Source organism: Xenopus laevis, chromosome 6S (genome assembly GCF_017654675.1).
Source record: "Xenopus laevis strain J_2021 chromosome 6S, Xenopus_laevis_v10.1, whole genome shotgun sequence".
In the NCBI taxonomy this organism is placed as follows: domain Eukaryota; kingdom Metazoa; phylum Chordata; class Amphibia; order Anura; family Pipidae; genus Xenopus; species Xenopus laevis.
This window is the reverse complement of record NC_054382.1, coordinates 21550884-21576233: the sequence shown is the minus strand read 5'-3', so window position 1 is coordinate 21576233 and position 25350 is coordinate 21550884. Positions and strand designations below refer to the sequence as shown.

Here is a 25350-nt window from a genome sequence, read left to right as displayed (position 1 = left end):
TACCTTAAAGGGATCCTGTCATCGGAAAACATGTTTTTTTCAAAACGCATCAGTTAATAGTGCTACTCCAGCAGAATTCTGCACTGAAATCCATTTCTCAAAAGAGCAAACAGATTTTTTTATATTCAATTTTGAAATCTGACATGGGGCTAGACATTTTGTCAATTTCCCAGCTGCCCCCAGTCATGTGACTTGTGCCTGCACTTTAGGAGAGAAATGCTTTCTGGCAGGCTGCTGTTTTTCCTTCTCAATGTAACTGAATGTGTCTCAGTGAGACATGGGTTTTTACTATTGAGTGTTGTTCTTAGATCTACCAGGCAGCTGATATCTTGTGTTAGGGAGCTGTTATCTGGTTACCTTCCTATTGTTCTTTTGTTTGGCTGCTGGGGGGGGGGAGGGAGGGGGTGATATCACTCCAACTTGCAGTACAGCAGTAAAGAGTGATTGAAGTTTATCAGAGCACAAGTCACATAACTTGGGGCAGCTGGGAAATTGACAATATATCTAGCCCCATGTCAGATTTCAAAATTGAATATATAAAAATCTGTTTGCTCTTTTGAGAAATGGATTTCAGTGCAGAATTCTGCTGGAGCAGCACTGTTAAGTGATTCATTTTGGAAAAAAAAGTATCCCTTTAAGTCTTTTAAAATACTTTTAAACATTAATTAAACCCAATGTGATTGTTTTGCCTCCTATAAGTACAGGTATACCTTAGAATTATATCTTAGTTGGGTTGAAGTACAAGGTACTGTTGTCTTATTACAGAGAAACTGAAATCATTTTAAAAGATTTTTTAACGTTTTTATTACTTTATTAAAATGGAGTCTATGGGAGATGGCCTTTTTGTATATCAGAATTTTTGGATAACAGGTCTCTGGATTATGGATCCCTGTCCCAGAACTCCACCAAAGCGACCTACAAAAGAATGCTCAACCCAAGTGCCAGTAATGTACAGTGAGCAGTTAGAAACGTGAGGAAAGGAGAATCGTTAATGTATTTAAATGTTGTTTTCCTCTGTGTTTTCCATCAAGAATACAAAATCTATTCACAGATATTTGAAGATATTTTTGCAACAAGAGGACTTGAGTCAAATAGTTGTCAACTGATTTACTTAGTAGTAGAAAAGTGTGTTTAATCATGCTTCTTATTAAATTTATGTATAAACCTACTCATTGTGCATATATGGTTTCTCCTTTGAAAAGCTTTTTTTCCTGCCCACCAAAAATAATTTGATTTTCTAGTCACTAACAAAAAGCGAGCGTATACCAGTTAAAGCATAAAAATGTATTTGGCCTCTCACATATCACATAACATCTTCATTGTTGCCATCACTTTCATTAGCAAAGGCTTTAGGAAAACAGGTGTTCCGTTTGAGACAAAAATCATATTGCAGTTTCTAGAAAATCAAATGAAGAAGAACATTTCAAAGAGAAAGATCCCATAAGCCATTCCCTGCTTTCGCACAGAAAGATAAAATCTGATTGGTCTTTTCTTTATGTCAGGGCTCAGGTACAATGATAGATCCACTATGAAATTAGGGGATCCATCCCTCACGCTCTCTTACCCTGGTTTCTTATAAAAGTCTTGGTAAAGCCATAACTCCCATAGAAAATACTGTACTGTAATTTATGTTGTGTATTAGCAATGCCAACACCTACATCATAAACTGGGAATGTTTCCATCTGACTAATCAAATTATACAACATATCATGATTAATTGAAACAGCGGGTACCCTTCATTGAATGGGGTGCGTCTGTGGACAAAGTGGATGAAATGTTGCAAATATTGGGACTGTGCTAACGTATTTCTGATATATTCCGTATAAAGTGAGAAATTGCTTTCCTTCTTTTATTTTTTTTTACTGTTTTTACTGTATAAAAATGAAAGTTCTTGTCTCTGAACTGTTACAATTTGCTACATTAATTGATACATTTCTCAGCAGTTTCTGTGGAATATTAGCAACTATTGTATCAATTCTAACAACTGCCTTTAATGAAACTCAGGGATTCAGCTCAGCAGGGCCAAAGATAAGAAACTAATCAACCAAATGTATCAATTTAAGGTCCCCATAGATGCAAAGATTTTTCTTGCCGAACAACCGATTTTAGCGAAGTCCGACCAATGCTTTGAAATTATCGTGCGGTTAGTGGGATTCAAACGGTCGTACATCTTACGATTTTTCTGTCAGAAAATTGATCGGCCAGGTTAAAAAATCTTTATCGGTCCCAGTGCAATCTATCTATGTTTGTGGGGCCAAGCAGGCAGCTCCTCTTTGTTTTACTGACAAATGGTCTTTTTAGGACACTTCGTACGTAGTCCGATCTTTTCGAGATAATCGTGGTCTCACAATGACGATCGGATCTTTTAAAAATCTTTACATCTATGGCCAGCTTTAGAACCGTTTGCAGAGTCGGTGACCCTCCCGTCCCCGAGCTGCTTAAAGGAGAAGGAAACCCCCTGGGCGCAAAACCCCTCCCCCTCCCTCCTCCCCCCTGGCCTACCTGTCCCCCTGGGCAAATGCCCCTAACTTGTTACTCACCCCTCTGCGCAGGTCCTGTCCACGGAGTTCACAGTTGCCATCTTCTCCCACGCGCGTCTTCTTCCCGCTTTGACCGGCGTCTTCTGGCGCATGCGCAGTAGGAACATTTACCGGTACGGCTCTACTGCGCATGCGCCGAATGTCACAAAGTGAAATCGGAAAACTTTGTGACATTCGGCACATGCTCAGTAGAGCCGTACCGGCCAGGGGGAGGAGGGAGGGGGGGCAACACAGGGGAGGGGGGAGGGGTTTTGCGCCCAGGGGGTTTCCTTCTCCTTTAAGGGTCAGGGCACACAGGCAGATTCTGGAAGATTAGTCGCCCGGCGACAAATCTCCTTTTCTTTGTGGCGACTAATCTCTGCCTCCCATGCCTTCCCACTGACTAAAATGTAAATCGCCAGAGGGATGGCACTCGTAGCGATACGTTTTCCGAGGTTGCTTCACAAGGAAAATTCGGCGACTTTGGGAAACGAATCGCTTCTGGGACTAATCTCCCCGAATCTGCCTGTGTGCCCTGACCCTTAGAAAGTGAAATATAAAACTTTAAGCTTCAGTATTAGAAAAATGGTCACAAATAGAAAGTAATTGGGAAAATACTTTATTTCTGGTGAACAATCTCAAACCAACTCAACAGTAAACTTGTTGGAAGGTGAACAACCCCTTTAACAAGGAACATGGGCCTCATATTTTAGTTTGTTTTCCAGGGAAATATTCCCGTATATGGGAGGGCATTTGTCTTAGTCTATTTTAAGCAATTGTTTTTATTGGAAAACCGTTATTTTCATAATTCAGCACATTTGCACATATCCTGAAGCAAAATGGGGATTATATACACAAATTGTACACAATTATCAGTATAATACTGGGAAAGGCTGTTTTATACAAGAGAAATCGGTGCTATCTATACTGTTGCCTTTTAAGGGGGTTAAATGGAATATTTCTTGCATTATAATATTTCGGGGACATTTTGAGCTATTATTATGCTACTCTAGCCCTTTCTGATAAGAAACACATGATTCTGTACGTGTAGCTGCCACATGGAGCAGTCAGAAGGTGAGTTCTGTTTCCAAAGACGGGTGAAGAGCTCTTTTTTTTCTGCAATAATAATATTTTATTACAAATAAAATAAACAATATCCCTAACTAAGGCCAAGTAGGCTTTATTTGTTTTAGATTGGAAAGCTATGATGGAGAATTTGCAATCATTGGAAGGAAAATGATTTTTTTTATCCTAAAAATGACCTTAGATCACTGTTGCAAGGATGGGGACATAAAGCAATGGGTAGATACAGGGGTGATTGTACCTTCCGTGCTGCCGTCCCCATCGTCCTGTGCTCACCATTTCAGGGGTCCACTTCACTAGTGCAGAGAACTCAAATGTGTGCAAATTTGCATTTTAATAACATGAAATTCTGCTCTCAAAGTTACCCCTGAGTAGATAATCAAAAACATTATCCACACTCAATTAATTGCATTTCATTTTAATATTGCAAAATAGTTATGTTTACTAATGCCCTAATGATCATAATGGGGGCCAACCAAGATAGAACCACATCAACGTAACAATGTGATCCCAACCAGATGGGATTTTGTAACCTGCCCCATAAATATCTGGACAATTTTCATCCAGATATCACCTTAAAGGAGAAGTAAACCCTAAAAATGAATGTGGCTAAAATGCCATATTTTATATACTGAACTTATTGCACCCGCCTAAAGTTTCAGCTTGTCAATAGCAGCAATGATCCAGGACTTCAAACTTGTCACAGGGGGTCACCATCTTGGAAAGTGTCTGTGACACTCACATGCTCAGTGGGCTCTGAGCAGCTGTTGAGAAGCTAAACTTAGGGCTCGTCACTAATTATCCAGCAGAAAATGAGCTTTGTCTGTAATATAAACTGATGCTACAGGGCTGATTATTAAATTCTGATGCTAATTGCACTGGTTTCTGTGCTGCCATGTAGTAATTATCTGTATTAACTACCAATCAGACATTTATATTCTATATGTACTGTGTATTGTGAGTGAGCACTATTAACTGATGTGTTTTGGAAAAAACATGTTTTTCCATGACAGTATCCCTTTAACCTTTTGATCGCACTTCCCTGTGTCAGCACAAACATCTAGAAATTAAGACAATTTTGCCAACTCCCCCTTTACTTAACATTATGCATGGATCCCAGGTGCAAATACAGCGTATTATTTCATGATATTGTCCCTTTAATTTAAATAAAATGCAAATGATTGGCCTTGGCAGAATGGCAAAAACATAATACTTGCAGGATAGATAAAAAAACAGCTACTATGCTGCTTTCTAGCCTTGGATACAGACAGACCCTGCATGAATAATTCTAAGAGGAAATTGTCTTCTTTCTCTCTCTCTTGTCTCTTTCTTTTTGTTTTTGGAAAGGCTCCCAAAATTTCCCGCGCTGTGGTCAGGGAGGAAATGTCTCACAAGAGAAGGGAGGCCCTTACTGTGCACAACTGACAGTCATCTCTCTCCCTCCTCACTACCAGTCAGTCAGATACTAATGTAACTGCACAGGGTGTCATAGTGCTTCCTGGGTGCCACTGAAACTTGCAATGGGGGGAGTGAGAACCCAACTGATTCAACCATCTACAATACTAGATATAAACATATATATATATATAGGAAATGTGCATCATGTTGGCTCATTCGTTTCCTGTTATCTGTGGTTTTGCTAAGGAAACCATGTGCCTGGCATAGAAGAAAGAATACCGTATGACATAAAGGCTGTAAGCACAGAATTAAAGGCAAAGTAAAAACATTCAGGTACTATCATAAATGTGGCATATGCAAAAAATAAATCAAGATGGGGGGGATAGAAAACAGTGGAAGGCTGGGAGTGGCGTAAATAGATGTTGCAGGGCCCCACAGCAATTTCATTTTAGGGTCCCCAACATATCCAGCAGTTTTCCTATTTTTTAACAATAAATGTTGAAATTGCTCATTTATTAGGGCCTTATGGGGTCGCCTTTACCTCCTGGGCCCCCCTGCAGTAGCAGGGTCTGCATCCTCTGTACTTACACCCTGAAGGTTGGCTTGGATTGCTATAAATCAGGGATGCCTAGCTGTTGTTGAACTACAGGTTACAACATTGCCTCTGATGAAATGCCACCGGCATAACTATATGTTCCTGGCAGGGTCGGATTTACATAGCGGGCACCCCTAGGCCCACTGCCGTTCGTCGCCCCATCCCCTCCCCTTTATTCATGCAAATTTTCATCATCGGGACCCGAGCCATTGGGATTGGTTCACTGGAGATTTAAAAAACGATCGTATCTCCTGCATATTCCCGGTGTTTCTGAACCAATGTGGATGTGGTTGGGCAGCATGCCGCCCCCTAAAATCCTGCCACCCTATGTACCAGCCTTGGTGGCCTTTCCACAAATCCAGGCCTGGTTACTGGGCCTCACAGCAAATTCATTTTAGGGTCCCCAACATATCCAGAGGTTGTCCTTTTTTACCAATGTATGTTGAAATTACTCATTAAAGGAGAATTCAACCCATAACATAAAAAAACCCTAGCCCCCTAGCCTACGTAGTGCCCCCTCCCTCCTCCCCCCAGACTACCTGGTACACGGGGCAGCCATCTTCTTTTCTTCGTAAAATTTCGGAAGCAGGCAGTTGTTTTGGTGCATGCTTCTGCTTCTGAAGTTAAACGAAGAAAAGAAGATGGCTGCCGTGAACTCCCGAGGACAGAATCTGCACCCAGTGTCGGACTGGCCCACCGGGATACCAGGAAAAGTCCCGGTGGGCCCAGGTGTCAGTGGGCCCTTGTGCTGCTAAACATTTGGCCTATTTCATGGCCATTCCCTATTTCTATGAGAACAAAGAGGCTAAATAGAGTGAATAATAGAATATAGTATGTAAAGAAAAGAGACTAGGAGAATACAGGTTGGGTGAGGAGAGGAAGAAAAATAGTACTGAGGGTGGGCCCCTGGTCTAAGATTAATTGGTGGGCCCCTGATCAAAGGTTTTTGGGTGGGCCCCTGGTGTCCAAGTCCGATACTGACTGCTCCGAGGGATAAGTGAAAAGTTAGGGGCAGAAGCAGACAGTCGTTTTCAGCGCTTGCGCAGTTGGAGTAATATTCCTGTCCCACACAACTGTGCATGCGCCGAAAGTCACGAACATTTCTGAAAAATTTTCATTACAATTTTTTGACTTTCGGAAATTTTCGTGACTTTCTGCGCATGCACAGTAGTTCGGAACAGGAATATTACTCCAACTGCGCATGCACCAAAAACAACTGTCTGCTTCCGAAGTTTTACGAAGAAAAGAAGATGGCTGCCCCGAGTACCAGGTAGTCTGGGGGGGAGGAGGGAGGGGGTCTGCGTAGGGTAGGAGTTTTTTTATGTTGAATTCTCCTCTAATTAGGGCCTTATGGGGTCCCCTTTACCTCCTGGGCCCCCCTGCAGTCGCAGGGTCTGCATCCTCTGTAGTTACACCCAGTGTCGGACTGGGACATCAGGGGCCCACCCAAAAACCTTAGACCAGGGGCCCACTCTCAGTACTAATATTCTTCATCTCCTCACTCAACCTCTATTCTCCTATTTTTATATACTATAATCAATTATTCACTCTATTTAATCTCTTTGTTCTCATATAATAGGGAATGGCCATGAAATAGGCCAAAAGGTTTAGCAGCCTGAGGGTCCACTGACACCTGGGCCCACCGGGAGTTTTCCTGGTATCCCGGTGGGCCAGTCGGACTTTACACCCCTGAAGACTGGCTTGGATTGCCATAAATTAGTGATGCCTAGCTGTTGTTGAACTACAGGTTTAAACATCAGCTCTAATGAAGTGCCACTGACAACAAAATGAATTACGGCCCCATATGAATGCAACACCCAAACATATTGGTCTTGTAGCTCTAATGCTTTGCGGTACTACATTTCCCATGCTCCCCTGATACCCAAACTGCGATTGTAGCTTTGGGCAGCTCCAGGGACCCAATGGCCCTTATATAAAGTGAGGGCAAGTTGTGATCCTTCACTCTATAAGCGACTGAAACAGGAAATATCTTGTTATCAGCTCATTGCCATGGCAATTGCCTAAAAATACATCCCTCATCTGGGGCTCCCCTCCCTTCCCCCTCCATCATTCAGAGACACAGGGAAGGGGGAGGGGACAAAATGATGAGAGGACAAAGGCTGGGAGTACCATTAAACTGCCAATAGGTTTGTTCAATGGAATTACCATTCCTACACCGCGCTGAGAGTTTTAGTTCACTGTTTGCGCCTCTAAGCTAAATCATTTTCCAGCTGGCAGGAATGAAGAGTGTGCGCCATTGAGCTCTGACACATTATATCGGTGACGGAATAGAGCGAAAAGAACCGAACGCGCCGCCGCCGCCGCTGCTGCTGAAGCAACAGATTCAAAGTAACTTTCGGAGAAGCTGGCCACGAAGTAGCGGAACGCTAGTCCAGCCTCTGCGCGTTTCTATTGGCTACGAACTTCCTCTAACGGCAGATCCTATTGGTTGCCGAAGATATCTGTCAGCGTTGAGCCCCGTTATCTTGTATAAGTACTGCCCAGGGTGCCAGCTCTCAGTCCTGCTGAAGTACTAGCTGGGTGAGGACAAGGGAGAAACCTTAGCACCAACATGGCAACAACCAAGTCATCTTACAGAAGGATTTTCGGGGGGAACCCTAGGTCGAGCTCATCTGGAAGTCGCTATGTGACTTCCAGCTCTCGGTACTCCCTGGGCAGTTCCATGCGCCCGGGCACCAGCAGCAGCAGAATGGTCTATTCCACCTCTGCCTCCCCCGCCGTCTTCAAGTCGTCCTCGGTCAGACTGAGGAGCAGCCTCCCCCCGGCCAGAATGGCAGACTCCGTGGACTTCACCCTGGCAGATGCCGTCAACCTCGAGTTTAAAGCCAACAGGACCAACGAGAAGGCGGAGATGATCGAGCTCAACGACAGGTTCGCCAACTTCATCGACAAGGTGCGATTCCTGGAGCAGCAGAACAAGATCCTGGTGGCGGAGCTGGAGCAGCTGAAAGGGAAGGGCACCTCGCGGATAGGGGATCTCTATGAGGAGGAGATGAGGGAGATCCGCCGACAATTGGATCAGGCGATCAACGAGAAAGCCCGAGTAGAAGTGGACAGAGACAACCTGGGCGACGACCTCCAGCGACTGAGAGAAAAGTAAGAGCGAGTAGAATAGTTTAGGAGCTTCATCTCTTATCAGCATCTTCATCTAGACTCACTGTCCCCAGGGTATTCTTCTTCTTTCTGGCCAGCCCATGCTACTCCCATCAGCTTGCTGGGAGTTATAGATCTGCCCTATGTTTCTCCAATATCATAGACATCCCAGAGCATTTAAGACCCTGTTGAACTATGATTTAAAGGGATACTGTCATGGGAAAATGTTTTTTCCCCAAAATGCATCAGTTAATAGTGCTGCTCCTGCAGAATTCTGCACTGAAATCCATTTCTCAAAAGAGCAAACAGATTATTTTATATTTAATTTTATATTCTGACATGGGGCTAGACATATTGTCAGTTTCCCAGCTGCCCCCAGTCATGTGACTTGTGCTCTGATAAACTTCAGTCACTCTTTACTGCTGTACTGCAAGTTGGAGTGATATCAGCCCCTCCCTTCCCCCCACCCCCAGCAGCCTAAAGGCACCGATAAAAGCTGCCGACAGACCGAGTCAGCAGCTTATTGGCCCGTGTTTGTAATTAAAAGTAGAGAGGGGTGTGTGTATGGATGCTGGGCTTTCATTTGGAGTGGTGGAACTTGATGGACTTTGTCTTTTTTCAACCCAATTTAACTATGTAACTATCCAACGGGCTTCCCTGACCGATATCTGGCCAAAATTTGGGCAGATCTCGATCAGGGCGGGTTAAAAAATCCCATTGGATCATGGCCGCATCTGTGCTTCTATGTGGTCCCGCGATCCAACTGCCCATATCAGATCCATTATGATCCCGATCATTGTGCCCTATGGCCCACAATTGGATCAGCCTGATATCGCCCACTTCAATGTGGGCATATTGGGAGAGATCCAGTCGTTTGTTGACTTCATCAAGCGAGCGGATCTCTATGTCTATGGCCGCCTTAACAACAGAACAATGGGAAGGTGACCAGATAGCAGCTCCCTAACACAAGATAACAGCTGCCTGGTAGCTCTAAGAAGAGCACTCAATAGTAAAATCCAGGTCCCACTGAGACACATCCAGTTACATTGAGAAGGAGAAACAGCCTGCCAGAAAGCAGTCCCATCCTAAAGTGCAGGCTCTTTCTGAAAGCACACGACCAGGCAAAATGACCTGAGATGCACCTACACACCAATATTATAACTAAAAAATATACACTTGCTGGTTCAGGAATGACATTTTACATGGTAAAGTGAATTATTTGCAATGTAAACAGTGTAATTAGAAATAAAAACGACACCATAAAATCATGACAGAATCCCTTTAATGTAGGTGGCTATGTCTTGCATAATAGTTTCTATTCAACAGATAAATGGCTATTGTGCAATGGAGAGCCTTGTGGAAATCTCTAGAAGAGAGTGTTGTATGGGTGTGTGGATCTTGCCAAAAGATGATTAAACTACTTTATGTAGGTCAGGATGTTCATCGTGATGCTTGGGACTGAACAAGGGGGAGATTATACTTTTTTTGCCAGATCTCTGCTCCATCAGAAATGATGGAAACCTTCAGGCAGGCTAGTATAATGGGCAGTAGGGCTAGGCAAAACTGAGCGTAAGCTTTGCCATGGTCACTGGAAAAAACGTTCCTATTAAGTGTCTGCCATTGGGCTTAGAGGGATGGGTGTGGCAGCCCATTCAGATCAAATGTTGGCTCCATTTTGGTTTCATTGCTGATGGAAGAAGGGAGGGGTTTTAATGCATATTTCTAAAAATGAAGAAACAGACAAAAAGATGTAGCATTGCTCATTCATTTAATAAATACAAACCTACCTTGGATGGTAATATAACATTTCCTTGGTTAAACTGTTTGGCAAGAGTGATTTTTACTGAGACTAAGTTCCTTCCAAGGGATATTAGTCAATTATACAGAAAAGGCTATGTTTTGCAACAGTATTGTCAAACTGAAGAACTTAGTCATAGTAGCAGCACAGGAAAATGCACACAGATACCATCTTTATAATCATTCAACTGCCAAAACTATTTGTGGATATTAAAGTGGTGGTTCACTTTTCAGTTAACTTTTAGTTTGTTATAAAAAGGCCATTTCTAAGCAACTTTCATTATTTTTTTTCTATACTTTTTTTTTTTTTTTTTAAACTTCTACTTCTGATTCTTTATAGCTTTCCAATGTATTGTTACTGTTACTTTTTTATTACTCGTCTTTCTATTCAGACCCTCTCCTATTCATATTCCAGTCTCTCATTTAAATCAATACATGGTTGCTAGGGTAATTTGGACCCTAGCCACCAGATGGCTGAAACTGCAAAATGAAGAGCTGCTGAATAAAAAGCCGAATAACACAAAAATTAAAAAAAAAAGAAAACCAATTGCAAATTGTCTCAGAATCTCTACATCATACTAAAAGTTAACTCAAAGGTGAACAATTCCTTCAAATAATTCCTTCTGGAGCCAGATTTATTATTGAACTTCCTAGGTGGCGCTATAAACAAAAATCTCAGCCTTGGGCGGGGTTCTCTGGGTCTTAACAATAAAACACCCCAAAACCAAGCCATGGTGATGCCTCCTGCTGGGTTAAATTAGCACAATTGCTTGCACGTTGCAATATCATAAACTCCACTTGGCAACCTTCGTTTTTAGATGGCAACCTTGTTTTTTTTCATTGGCACAAAATGCCAGTAATGCCACCTTACAATCCTACTTCTTGGTGCTAAATAAAATATCATAGAATTTTGTAAGCTCTGCCAAACCTAGCGTTATTATATCTTTGCAATTATATCTCACGTCGAGCTGAAAATCTTTCTTGCTTTAGGCTTCAAGATGAAATGATCCAAAGAGAAGAAGCAGAAGGCAACCTGCAGTCATTCAGACAGGTAAAAGAAGCAATAATACTTTATACTGTTGTTACATATGGTACTTTCTTGCTTCTTGCACTTACTGTAAAACCGGTGCTCTCTTTCTGTGTTGAAATCCCCCCCCCCTAGCTGCAAAGTAGTGCATAAAGTTCAGTTTAATGATAAAACCGATACAAATAATGGGACAGTTGGGTAATTATTATAATTTCATCATTATTTGTTTCCCTTTTATGTCAACTGGTTTCTGCCTTAGCAAGATTTTTCTATACCTATTGGCAAATAACGTAATAAAATGGTTATCTCCTTAGGGGGACATATAATAAATAAGCTTTCATGGGACTAGGCATGGATGGATCAGTGATTTGGGAGGTTTGAGCTGAGAAATGGAACCTAAGGTGTGGTTTAGTTGGGTAGTAGGCCAAACTTTAAGCAGGACATCTCTCCATTAGTAACTGAGTTACATGAACTCCTTCCCCTCTGGTGGTGTTACTGCAACAACTCCACCCATTTCTAACATCTTTGGTGTTGGGTCTGCTCTTACCCTTGGCCAATATCTTTTACTGGATATAAAAAGGAAAATAAAGTGGAGGTAAATCCTGTTTATAGACATGGGTACAATGTCTCTTTAAATATATGTCATTTTCCACAAAAATGTAGTCTGGAAAAGAAATAGCCCAGTCATTATAACGTTCAGCTCATTTCTCAGGAAAAAAAAACGTAAGGGTCTAGGAATGCAGGAACAGATGGTAAAAATTAGCAACACGCTAAACATGAATTTCTATTTGTTATGCCCTGGGAAAATATTTACTGGTATCATTGGCAAGTCACTTTGGCCTGCAAACGCTATGCTTTTTATTCTCATGAGCGGGTCTTGTTAGTGGTGTCCCCTGCTTTAGAAGACTCAACAAACTGGTTAAAGGGCTACTGTCATGGGAAAACATGTTTGTTTTTCAAAACGCAGCACTGAAATCCGTCTTTCAAAAGAGTAAACAGATTTTTTTATATTCAATTTGGAAATCTGCTATGGGGCTAGACATATTGACAGTTTCTCAGCTGCCCCCAGTCATATGACTTGTGCTGTGATAAACATTAGTCACTCTTTACTGCTGTACTGCAAGTTGGAATGATATCACCCCCCTCCCTTTCCCCCCCAGCAGCCAAACAAAAGAACAATTGGAAAGTAACAGATAGCAGCTCCCTAACAAGATAACAACTTCCTGGTAGATCTAAAAACAACACTCAACGGTAAAAGCCAAGTCCCACTGAGATTGATTCAGTTACATTAAGTAGTAGAAATAACAGCCTACCAGAAAGTAGTTCCATCCTAAAGTGCTGGCACAAGTCACATGACTGTGGCAGCTGGGAAACTGACAATATGTCTAGCCCCATGTCAGATTTCAACATTGAATATAAAAAAATCTGTTTGCTCTTTTGAGAATTGGATTTCAGTGCAGAATTCTGATGGAGCAGCACTATTAACTGATGTGTTTTGAAAAAAACATGTTTTCCCATGACAGTATCCCCTTAAGTCTCATGATTGTATAAACCTTTGCATTGTCTCATTATTCCATGTCCTTCTTTTAAAGAGAAAATCAATGAGTTTTCTACTTAGAGGCCGTATATCATTTATAGCCGTATCATGGCTATTCATTCTCACCCTTTTCTTGCACACCCCCCTCCTCCGCCTTTTGCATTTGCTTCAGACAAAAGAAAACCCAACCAATGACAAGCACAAAAGTGCTTCAAATTGGAAGTAGCCCCAATAATGGGAACTCCGCACCATCTGTTTCCTTTTGCTAAGGAGCGTTAGCAGTTTCTCACGGCCGCCCTGTGGAATGCAGGAATAAGAATGATTTAGAGTGTCAGCGCTGCAATAATAGCCGGCTTTGTGCTCCCTTGTGAGTATTGAGTCTTCCGCTGATGTAAGGCCCAGAGAAAGAAATGCTTTTTAATCTTGGAGAAATGCCTCTATCTGTTGGAATTTCTTTTTCTGCTTCCCATATTTTTATTGAGCAAGCACTTTTCTTGCAACTCCTTTATTGGCAATTCATTTAATGAACTCATTTTCATGCCCCCATTACTATTTGCCAGCTGAGCGCAGTGGTAGAGCGAGTAACTTAACTCTCTCTAGAAAGTTAAGGATTCTGCAGCTAGTTCGAGATGGGGAGGAAAGAAAACGAAATTAGAAGTTGTGCAACCACGAGATAAGTGATGTTGCAAAATTTTTGGAATCATAACAGCGGTATCTTAAGCCATTGGGCCCCGCCTGCCAAATAAATTTCTTTGCTGTTCTTTTTCGAACTGTATTTGCTTCCTCATCTCTTAAAAATGAAATTGTTGGTATAGGGTACGGTTCCATATGCCTATACTTAAAGGAGAACTAAAGCTTAACTAAAGAAGTAGCTAGAAATGTTGTACATTATGTTTTTTTTCTTCTGTACCAGCCCAAGGCAACCATAGCCCTTTAGCAGTAAAGATCCGTGTCTCCAAAGATGCCCCAGTAGCTCCCCATCTTCTTTTCTGCTGATTCACTGCACATGCTCTGTGCTGCTGTCACTTACTGAGCTTAGGGACCCACTCACAATATACAGTACACATAGAATAGAAATGTCACAATATAAGGCTGATTAGTAATTAATACAGATAATTACTACATGGCAGCACAGAAACCAGTGCAATTAGCATCAGAATTTAATAATCAGCCCTGTAGCTTTAGCTTATATTACAGACAAACCTCATTTTCTGCTTGATAATTAGTGGCGAACCCTAAGCTTAGCTTCTCGACAGCTGCTCAGAGCCCACTGAGCATGTGAGTGTCACAGACACTTTCCAAGATGGTGACCCCCTGTGACAAGTTTGAAGTCCTGGATCATTGCTGCTATTGAGATGCTGAAACTTTAGATTAGTGCAAAAAATTCAGTATATAAAATATGGCATTTTTAGCCACATTCATTTTTAGGATTTAGTTATCCTTTAATACTAGCCATAACTGTTCTTAGAGGGGTACTATACCCCACTTTGGGTTCATAAATAGGGCTTGCGTGGACATACTTTTTTCCTGTAGTTTAAATGATAAAATATTTTTTTTTGGTTATTTATTACACTAAACAGGGCAAACGCTTGAAATAAACGGAAACCCCTTTAGACCACCATGGTTCATCTGCAGGGCCCTGCCTCTAAACTGTGCCACTCCTGCACCCCAATAGGGCCCCACACCCATTCTTCATGATAAAATATAGAGTAAAGCATAGTTTACAGCCACCATATCAGGTAGGTTGGTTCCTCTCCCTGGTTCTGGTGGCCCAAAGCATGCACAGGTGGTGGCTTCAGGTGTGTATGCTTATGGCCAAGGAGAGGTAGCCAAGTGGCCAGAGATAGTGCCAACTATACCTGCTGCTCTTTTATTATGAGGTATGGGGGAGTTGGTCATATTGGAGTCCATTGGAGACCTGATTTGGGATTGAGGCCTCTGCAGGGAGCCAAAGTGTATTATATAACATGTTTTCCTTTTTGGGCTGAATTTTCTGGTTAAAATAAATTACCATTCTACTGAGAAACCTTCTTTATAATAAGCTGTGCCTTATCTCAAAGCTTAAAGCTGCAGCTGGAGGCAGGAAATAATCTGTTCATGCAGAGGGATTCACAGTGGAACAGTATTTCTTTTTTAATTTGCTCAGAAACACCAGCAATTTAGTGGACATGCAGAAAATATAGCTATTTCTCTTTTAAAACAAACGGTAGCACAAGCCCTATTCATTGAACTCATGTTGAACAAGAGTCCATGTTGGCCCTTTAGTATGTTCATTTCTACAGCACTACAAAAATGATTTAAAAAATCTTTTAAGAAAGGAGATTTAAGAATATAAAGAACATCTGGGAATGACCATTGAGCATTTGTAGCCTCAGCTCCTTGCTCTAAGACCTTTTTAAACTCTGTGCTTTCATATGTAAAGAGCTATGGTAAATTAAGCAACTCACTAGGTTAAAAATCACCATTCACTCCAATAGTAATGTAGATTAAAGGAATTACCGACTCACTGGTAATATGCAAACACGTTTCATGCTAAATATATGAAATTAGTTTGGACCAAATACAGTCATTGTATACTATCATTTCATTATAGGACCACACAGGCAGTTCCTGTCTTCCTGTGCAGTCCTATTCAGAGTTACCAGCTGGTCTGAATTTATAAAAATGTTCAGTTTCTTATTGTATTTCATGTTCTGTGATTATCTGGTGATTATAATCCATGATTATCAATGGCTTCTGCATGAGATTTTCACTTGGGAATCAGATGACTTTAGCACAACAAATGCAGTGTACCTATAAGGGTACAAGACCATGTCATGCCCATCTTATGCAGAACAATGGTTATACTGTATGTATGACCCTGGCAGGAGTTTAAAGGAGAACTAAACCCTAAAAATGAATAGACCTAAAAATGACATATTTTATAAACTGAACTTATTGCACCAGCCTAAAGTTTCAGCTTGCCAATAGCAGTAATGATCCAGGACTTCAAACTTGTCACAGGGGGTCACCGTCTTGGAAAGTGTCTGTGACCCTCACATGCTCAGTGGGCTCTGAGCAGCTGTTGAGAAGCTAAACTTAGGGGTCGTCACAAATTATCAAGCAGAAAATAATGTTAGTCTGTAATAAAAGCTGGTGCTATGGGGAGGGATATTAAATGCTGATGCTAATTGCACTGGTTTCTGTGCTGCCATGTAGTAATTATCTGTATTAATTACTAATCAGCCTTATATTGTGACATTTCTATATGTACTGTATATTGTGAGTGTGTCCCTAAGCTCAGTAAGTGACAGCAGCACAGAGCATGTGCAGTGAATCAGCAGAAAAGAAGATGGGGAGCTACTGGGGCATCTTTGGAGAAACAGATCTTTACTGCTAAAGGGATGTGGTTGCCTTGGACTGGTACAGAAGCCCAAAACATAATGTACAACATTTCTAGCTACTTCTTTAGTTTAACTTTCCTTGTCCTTTAATTCTCTGGTTGCAAAGGCTGTTTCACGAACAGGACTTTTAGTGGGGATGAGACACAGGCTTCACTTGTGCTATTGTCTTTCATAAATTAGTCCCAGTAGGTTCATGGCAGTGGCATATGGTGCCTTTAATTCACTACAGCTTGATCTATGTCCCTCATTATGTGGCCCTAGAGAGAAAAGAGATCAATGCTCTGTAAAGTTCATTTAATCTTCTGAAGTGAACTAGACTGTCCTTTTTAATTGCTTCATTAAAGGGGAAGTAAAGTCTAAAATAGAATAAGGCTAGAAATACTGTATTTTGTATATAAAACATAAACAGGACTTACTGCACCACACGCCTAATCAAACAAATGATTTATGCTTTCAAAGTCCGCCACACGGGGTCACCATCTTGTAACTTTGTTAAACATCTTTGCAAGACCAAGACTGTGCACATGCTCAGTGTAGTCTGGGCTGCTTAGGGATCATCATAAATTATCAAAACAGCACAAGTCAAATAATATCTGCCAGAAGCCGATACAGCAAGACTGATTAATAATCAGAATAGGCAGACTGCACTGGGTCCTGTGTTGTCATGTAATCTAATGTGGATTTTATCGTTTTTGTATTGTTTAATACAAACTTTTTCCAACTCTGCAGAACCAGTGACTGCAGCAAAATAATCCTCCAAATAGAAAGTTTATCTGTTTAAATCTGGCTCCATGATATTTGTCCCTGCAGCTGGAGTTGGAAACAGTAAAGAGGTTGTAAAGCCAAAATAAAATCTCTACACAGTCGACCGACTGCTCTACAGGGAAACAAACAAAGCTGCTTGAGTTCTGCATGGCTGGGAAGTAAGGCGGGGGCTCCCCCTGCAGTTCATAAGTATGATTGTTTCCCTGCTCAGCAGTTAGGGACCGTCTGACAATTCCTATCCACAGCAGTAAATGAAGGGAGAATTTCACTGCATACAATCAGATTTCTTATAAAAACGGTACACATTTTTTAATTAAAGGATATTGGAGACAGGTTTCTTTTTGATTAAAGAAAGTAAAAATGGGATTTTATTTTGTTGCCTTTACATGCCCTTTAAAAGAAATAGGGTTTCATAAAGCTTGCACTCATTTTTGTAACAGCATGGCTGTCCTGTTGCTCCTGTAACACAGCTTCCAGCATCCTCCAGTAGCAAACGCCTGGGGCAGATGTGAGAGCAAATCTAATTTTTTTTTTACATGAACATGGAGTCATGAATAAGTAGCACAAAGAACCGAATCGCTTCTATTCTACACAGGACGGATGTAGAAAAAAGTTTGTAGGATGTCATCATAGTAAGCCCATAGTGGATTTCCAATCTACTCTTTGACAGGAACTGCTGATATGCTTTCCAGATTTAGAAACCAGCTGCATCCCCCAATTACTCTCCCTTATTCTGGTAACATCTGCAGTCATTCAGGAAAATCATGAATCATTTTCAATGGGGCGCTTAATTACTGACCAGCTTGCATGCTCCACTAACTGAACTTAGTTTTACAGACAGCTGGAGTCACTAACCTTTATTACTACAGGTTGTAAGATGGGTGTACTTTGGCTATAAGGCTTTTATGTAAGTCGGTTTAGGTGGGTGGTGGGTCCAGATTGCACTAAAGCATTTGGGCCATCTTTGAACCTTTACTTTCAAATTTGATGCATCCAAATGGGTGAAAGTCATTCTCTGGGCCATTTACAGAGCAGGTTGTGTATGGGCTACTTACTTCTTACTTTGATTGGGTAGCCTGTAACCAATCACACTTCTATTGGTATTTAATCTGATCCTACTTTATTCCAGGAGCAAATGGGATTTTCCTTGTCTCAATCTACATCAATATTTATAAATATAGTTCAGACATTAATTGGTACATCATTTCAGTACAACAAAACTCTCATTTGGGCATTGCTGACCAATTTTGACCAATAACCCAGGTCAAAAAAACACCATAACAATTATTGTTTATCTTAAGTTTTTCTTTTTTATCCCGAGAGCCAAGGATGAAACAGATTAAGTTGTTATGTCATATGGGTCTCGCCCTTAACATCTGGCATTTTAATGATTTGCTCATGGGACTGGCCTGCAACAGCCCTGCATTATTATCCCTCCTTCGGAAATTAATAAATGGGTTTAAATATACTTGTTGCAATCATTAATGGATGTTGAGGAGTTGGAATATGATTTACTAGCTGTTAAAGGGCATGTAAAGGCAAAAAAATAAAATCCCATTTTTACTTTCTTTAATGAAAAAGAAACCTATATCCAATATACTTCGATTAAAAAATGTGTACCGTTTTTATAAGAAACCTGACTGTATGCAGTGAAATTCTCCCTTTATTTACTGCTGTGGATAGGAATTGTCAGACGGTCCCTAACTGCTGAGCAGGGAAACAATCATACTTATGAACAGCAGGGGGAGCCCCCGCCTTACTTCCCAGCCATGCAGAACTCAAGCAGCTTTGTTTATGACGACCCCTAAGCAGCCCAGACCACACTGAGCATGTGCACAGTCTTAGTCTTGCAAAGATGTTTAACAAAGTTACAAGATGGTGACCCCCTGTAGCCAATTTTGAAAGCATAAATTATTTGTTTGATTAGGCTTGTGGTGCAGTAAGTTCATGTTTATATTTAGTATACAAAATACAGCATTTCTAGCCTTATTCTATTTTAGACTTTACATGCCCTTTAATTGTAACATTGTTTTGTTCCATAAATTCAGGATGTGGATAATGCCTCTCTGGCACGCATTGACTTGGAGAGGAAGGTTGAGTCCTTACAAGAAGAGATTGTTTTCCTGAAAAAACTCCATGATGAGGTAAGAGTAGTCCTACATTTATGTGGTCTGCCATGTTCTCACATTTTGTCTTGTTTCTTTTCTATAATGTCTACGATTTTAAAAGCTTAAAAGAAGTTTGAATGTTCATTGTCATTTTGTTTGATTAGGAAATCCGAGAACTTCAGCTTCAAATTCAGGAGTCACATATCCAGGTTGACATGGATGTGTCGAAACCGGATCTCACTGCTGCCCTACGTGATGTCCGCCAGCAGTATGAGAATGTGGCTTCTAAAAATCTTGCAGATGCCGAAGACTGGTACAAGTCTAAGGTGCGTCTTATGATATTATGTTGTTTGTGGTCAAGAAACTATATATACTGTACATATATATATGTGTATATGTGCTGTCCCACAGCCACACTCCCTTCCCAGAGACTAGTATCCCACTGCTACTATAGGCACCATCTCTCCCTACTATACCTGCTATCCCACAGCCACACTCCCTTCCCAGAGACTAGTATCCCACTGCTACTATAGGCACCACCTCTCCCTACTATATCTGCTATCCCATAGTCACACTCCCTTCCCAGAGACTATTATCCCACTGTTACTATAGGCACCAGCTCTCCCTACTATACCTGCTATTCCACAGTCCCATCCCAGAGACTATTATCCCACTGTTACTATAGGCACCATCTCTCCCTACTATACCTGCTGTCCCACAGCCACAGTCCCTTCCCAGAGACTATTATCCTACTGTTACTATAGGCACCATCTCTCCCTACTATACCTGCTATCCCACAGTCACACTCCCTTCCCAGAGACTATTATTCCACTGTTACTATAGGCACCATCTCTCCCTACTATACCTGCTATCCCACAGTCACACTCCCTTCCCAGAGACTATTATCCCACTGCTACTATAGGCACCAGCTCTCCCTACTATACCTGCTATTCCACAGTCCCATCCCAGGGACTATTATCCCACTGTTACTATAGGCACCATCTCTCCCTACTATACCTGCTGTCCCACAGCCACAGTCCCTTCCCAGAGACTATTATCCTACTGTAACTATAGGCACCATCTCTCCCTACTATACCTGCTATCCCACAGTCACACTCCCTTCCCAGAGACTATTATTCCACTGTTACTATAGGCACCATCTCTCCCTACTATACCTGCTATCCCACAGTCACACTCCCTTCCCAGAGACTATTATCCCACTGCTACTATAGGCACCAGCTCTCCCTACTATACCTGCTATTCCACAGTCCCTTCCCAGAGACTATTATCCACTGTTACTATAGGCACCATCTCTCCCTACTATACCTGCTATACCACAGCCATACTCCCTTCCCAGAGACTATTATCCCACTGTTACTATAGGCACCATCACTCCCTACTATACCTGCTATCCCACTGTCACACTCCCTTCCCAGAGACTAATATCCCACTGTTACTATAGGCACCATCTCTCCCTACTATACCTGCTATCCCACAGTCGCACTCCCTTCCCAGAGACTATTATCCCAGGTAAATCTCTTTTAAACTTTTTTTAAACTGTTACTATAGGCACCATCTCTCTCTACTATACCTGCTATCCCACAGCCACAGTCCCTTCCCAGAGACTATTATCCTACTGCTACTGTAGGCACCATCTCTCCCTACTATACCTGCTATCCCACAGTCACACTCCCTTCCCAGAGACTATTATCCCACTGTTACTATAGGCACCATCTCTCCCTGCTATACCTGCTATCCCACAGTCACACTCCCTTCCCAGAGACTATTATCCCACTGCTACTATAGGCACCATCTCTCCCTACTATACCTGCTATCCCACAGTCACACTCCCTTCCCAGAGACTATTATCCACTGCTACTATAGGCACCATCTCTCCCTACTATACCTGCTATCCCACAGTCACAGTCCCTTCCTAGAGACTATTATCCACTGTTACTATAGGCACCATCTCTCCCTACTATACCTGCTATCCCACAGTCACACTCCCTTCCCAGAGACTATTATCCCACTGCTACTATAGGCACCATATCTACCTACTATACCTGCTGTCCAACAGCCACAGTCCCTTCCCAGAGACTATTATCCACTGTTACTATAGGCACCATCTCTCCCTACTATACCTGCTATCCCACAGTCACACTCCCTTCCCAGAGACTATTATCCCAATGTTACTATAGGCACCATCTCTCCCTACTATACCTGCTACCCTTTACATAGTATAAAGGATGCTGCTCACCCCTGAACATCTTTACTAATTATGATGAATAAGACTGAATTTCTAATTGGTACTTCGTATTAACTCATGTGAAATAAATCAGCCATCATTGAGCATTAGAACAACATTCTGGCATTCACCTTTGTTTTATAAGAATATCTGCTTATTAGATACTGGATTATATTTAACTGTACAAGTAAAACTCTGTCCCTGTCTTTTGAGAGGTCCTTGGTCCATTGGAAGTAAAATGAGGAGAACAATACAATGTGATATTTTAGTTTCAAAAACATCCTTTCGTACGTGACTCATAATCGAATTTCAGATACTAAAATTTCACTTGCTGTGTTGCCAGTTTGCTGACCTGTCGGAAGCTGCTAATCGTAACAATGAAGCTCTGCGTCAGGCTAAGCAGGATACCAATGACTACCGCAGACAGATCCAGACTCTAACCTGCGAGATTGATGCAATGAAAGGATCTGTGAGTACAAATTTCAACAACAAATTTCAACAACTGTGACAAATGAAGGGGATTTTCGTGCAATCAAATCTCCCTCAGGTCACTTGATAGTTAAACTTTTAAAGAACACTAGCACAGAGTAATGCCTTGTTTTATGATGTGATGGGGTAGAATCAAAGGGCATACCAACATTTTAACCCTTTATCTATTTATGGGGGATGGTTCAAGTTTTTTTTTACCACATTTTTATTTTTGCTGTTGTTTGGAGTCTAGTCTAGGAATCGCTCAACCGCTCCTGGTTAAACTGTAGTTTACTGTTTTCTTCTCTTATAGAACGAGTCTTACGAACGCCAAATGCGAGAAATGGAGGAGAACTTTGCCCTTGAAGCTGCTAATTATCAGGACACTATTCAACGCCTGCAAGAGGAGATCCAGAACATGAAGGAGGAGATGTCTCGGCACCTGAGAGAGTACCAGGATCTGCTCAATGTTAAGATGGCTCTTGATATTGAGATTGCTACTTACAGGAAACTCCTGGAGGGAGAGGAGAGCAGGTACGTCTGAAAAGCTCTCATGAACATATTTAGTCATTTCTATACAGAATTAGTATAAACTTTCATAACTATGTTCTGTTTTACAGAATTACCATTCCTGTACATTCCTTTTCTACAATGAGCCTGAGAGGTAAATCTCTTTTAAACTTTTTTTATTGTTTCTAAAGGGATATTGGCAGATGTAATAAGTGTGGAACTATGTCGTTTGAGCATCAGTACCTGGATTGCCTTAAACACCTCCATAATAGTCATGTACGGGGTCAGAGAAAAGCCGACCTGCACCCGACCCTAATCCGCCCTTTGCCAACCCGCCTGAGCCCGACTTCCGGCTTCCATTTTAAGGCCCGTGCCGACCCGCCCTGCCGATGACATCACAAAAGGGGTGCGGCAGGAGGCGCACGTCTTTAAAAAATGGTTGGAAACCGGCAGTTCTGGGTGGCAGGTGGGGAGAGCAGGAAGAAGAGCTCAACCTAAAAGCCCCTAAAATCCCTAACTTGTGTATCTGACTGACATGAAGTTAGGGTAACAACTAGGGGGGCACCAAAGTGCCTCATAGTAACATAGTAAATTAGGTTGTTAGGTTACGTTGAAAAGACACACGTCCATCAAGTTCAACCTTTCTCTATTTTAACCTGCCTAACTGCCAGTTGATCCAGAGACAGGCAAAAAAAACCATCTGAAGACTCTCAAATTTGCCTCAGAGGCTGGAAAAAATTCCTTCCTGACTCCAAATTTTTTACTCACCCCTCCGTGCAGATTCTGGCCTCTGCAGCTATCTTCTTCTCTGGTAATCTTCGTGTCGTTTTCGGAAGACATGCGCAGTTGGAGTAAATTTTGGGTCCCGAACAACTGCGCATGAGCTGAAAGTCACTGAAATTTTTGACAACATTTTTGGAAATTTTCGTGACTTTCGGCAAATGCGCTGTGGTTCAGGACCGGATATTTGCTCCAACTGCGCATGTGCCGCAAAGACCGAAGAAAGAAGATGGCTGCTGTGAACTCAGAGGCCAGAATCTGCACGGAGGGGTGAGTAAAAAACGAGGGGCATTTGCCCGGGGGGCAGGTAGGCTGGGGGCAGGAGGGAGGGGGGTCTACCCAGGTTAGGGGGAGGGTTTTTTTTTATTACGGGTTGAATTCTCCTTTAAGACGATGACAGTGGGGCAGGGTGCAAAATATATAAAACATGGTGGCTTGCCGTGTACTTTCCACCTTGCCCACTGACTGAACTATTTATGATATTACACAATCACATTCTCTGTTGTTTACAAGGCTATATTTAAATGCTTGCAGAATCATAGTCGCTTTGTTTTGCAGAAACCAACCTCGATTCTCACCCAGTGGACACTCATTCCAAACGCACTCTGCTCATCAAGACTGTGGAGACAAGAGATGGACAGGTTTGTTCTCTCCCCTTTTGTGTGATACCAGTTCTATTGGTGTGTTTCAGTAAAGCAAAATAAGATGAGTAGGAGACATGAGACAAGAGAGACTTGTTTGATGAAGAATACAAAATACCACAAACTAATGGCAATCATTAAGGCTGTAGCTTTATTTAGAGTAGAGTTTGCACAAATGTTTGCTACAACCAACTTACCAATATAAAATTGTGGGGGAGATACAACGCCTTCAGCAATCTGGTCAACACTCTGTAGCACTGGCAGCCCTCCAGCCTCCTGCAGTCTGCGTTACTGCCCCCTGCAAATGCTCCTACACTTCATGGGGCCCATTCTGAACTCCAGTTATGGTGAATTTTGATTGGCTTAGAAGTTGGAACTAAAGGAGTGACTGTTATACTGATGATAAGGTTGTTGGCCAACAGGACCCAACCAAATGTAAGCAGCCAAGAGTTCTCAACCCAAAATGTTTCTTTATAAGGTCATTAAACTACTTGTTTATCTGTTTGTTAATATGCTATTCGTTAGTGTATACTAACAGCAGTTGTTTTTTTGTTTTTTTTTTGGCAGGTTATTAATGAAAGCTCCCAGCACCACGATGACCTGGACCTGGACCTGGAGTGAAATTGAAATATCCGGAACATAACCAGAGAACCTTTACCAGCACCGTAATAGCGTTGTGTTTTAAAATTTGAAGAAAACCAGCTTTCAAGTGCCTTTTGCAGTTAATTGGAGAGCGCAAGATAGGGATAAGCTAGCTGACAGTTAGGAGTTTGGTTTGGCAAGGACAGGCAGTGAGCTTCTTCTGTCTAGTTTACAGACTATGTAATAGCAATTATCTTGTGCCGCAATACTGTTTTTACATTCCCAAGAAAAAAAAAGCTTTTTTTATTTCCAGGCAATGTGCAGCCAGTGCTTCAATAAATCTTTAGAAATAAAAGTTTGTCTCTGTCATTTGCTTGTCCTAAAACAAAAACCATTAGACTCCAGCCAGACTGTGCTCTTGTCCACTGAATTTGGGAAACTTAAAGAAACAGTTCAGTGTAAAAATAAAAACTGGTTAAATAGACAGGTTATTAGTGATGGGCGAATTTATCCGTCAGGCGCGAATTTGCGCGATTCGAAATTAGCGGAAAAAAAATTGTCACCGGCGAAGTTTTCGCAGTTTCGCTGGAAATTCACGAATGTTTCGGCGAATCGGCGCAAATTCTCCCATCACTACAGGTTATAGTTAGTTAGTTAGTTAGCCAAAAATGTAATGTATAAAGGCTGGAGTGACTGGATGTCTAACATAGAACTGAACTTCCTGCTCACTCAGAAAACTCATTCATACCATACCTTATCCTTGAATATATGTTTTCATCAGAACAATATAATTGTGCA

General features: G+C 41.7%; 1 protein-coding gene across 1 annotated transcript; it reads left to right on the top strand.

Moving 5' to 3' along the window:
- Positions 1–8113: 8113 nt before the first annotated feature.
- Positions 8114–24898, top strand: vim.S (vimentin S homeolog). Its single transcript, NM_001087438.1, is given in 9 exon segments — positions 8114–8712; positions 11497–11557; positions 19267–19362; positions 19491–19652; positions 21915–22040; positions 22353–22573; positions 22660–22703; positions 23888–23970; positions 24538–24898. Coding segments are annotated over 9 exon segments (1392 nt in total). The 5' UTR covers positions 8114–8167; the 3' UTR covers positions 24592–24898.
- Positions 24899–25350: the final 452 nt, after the last annotated feature.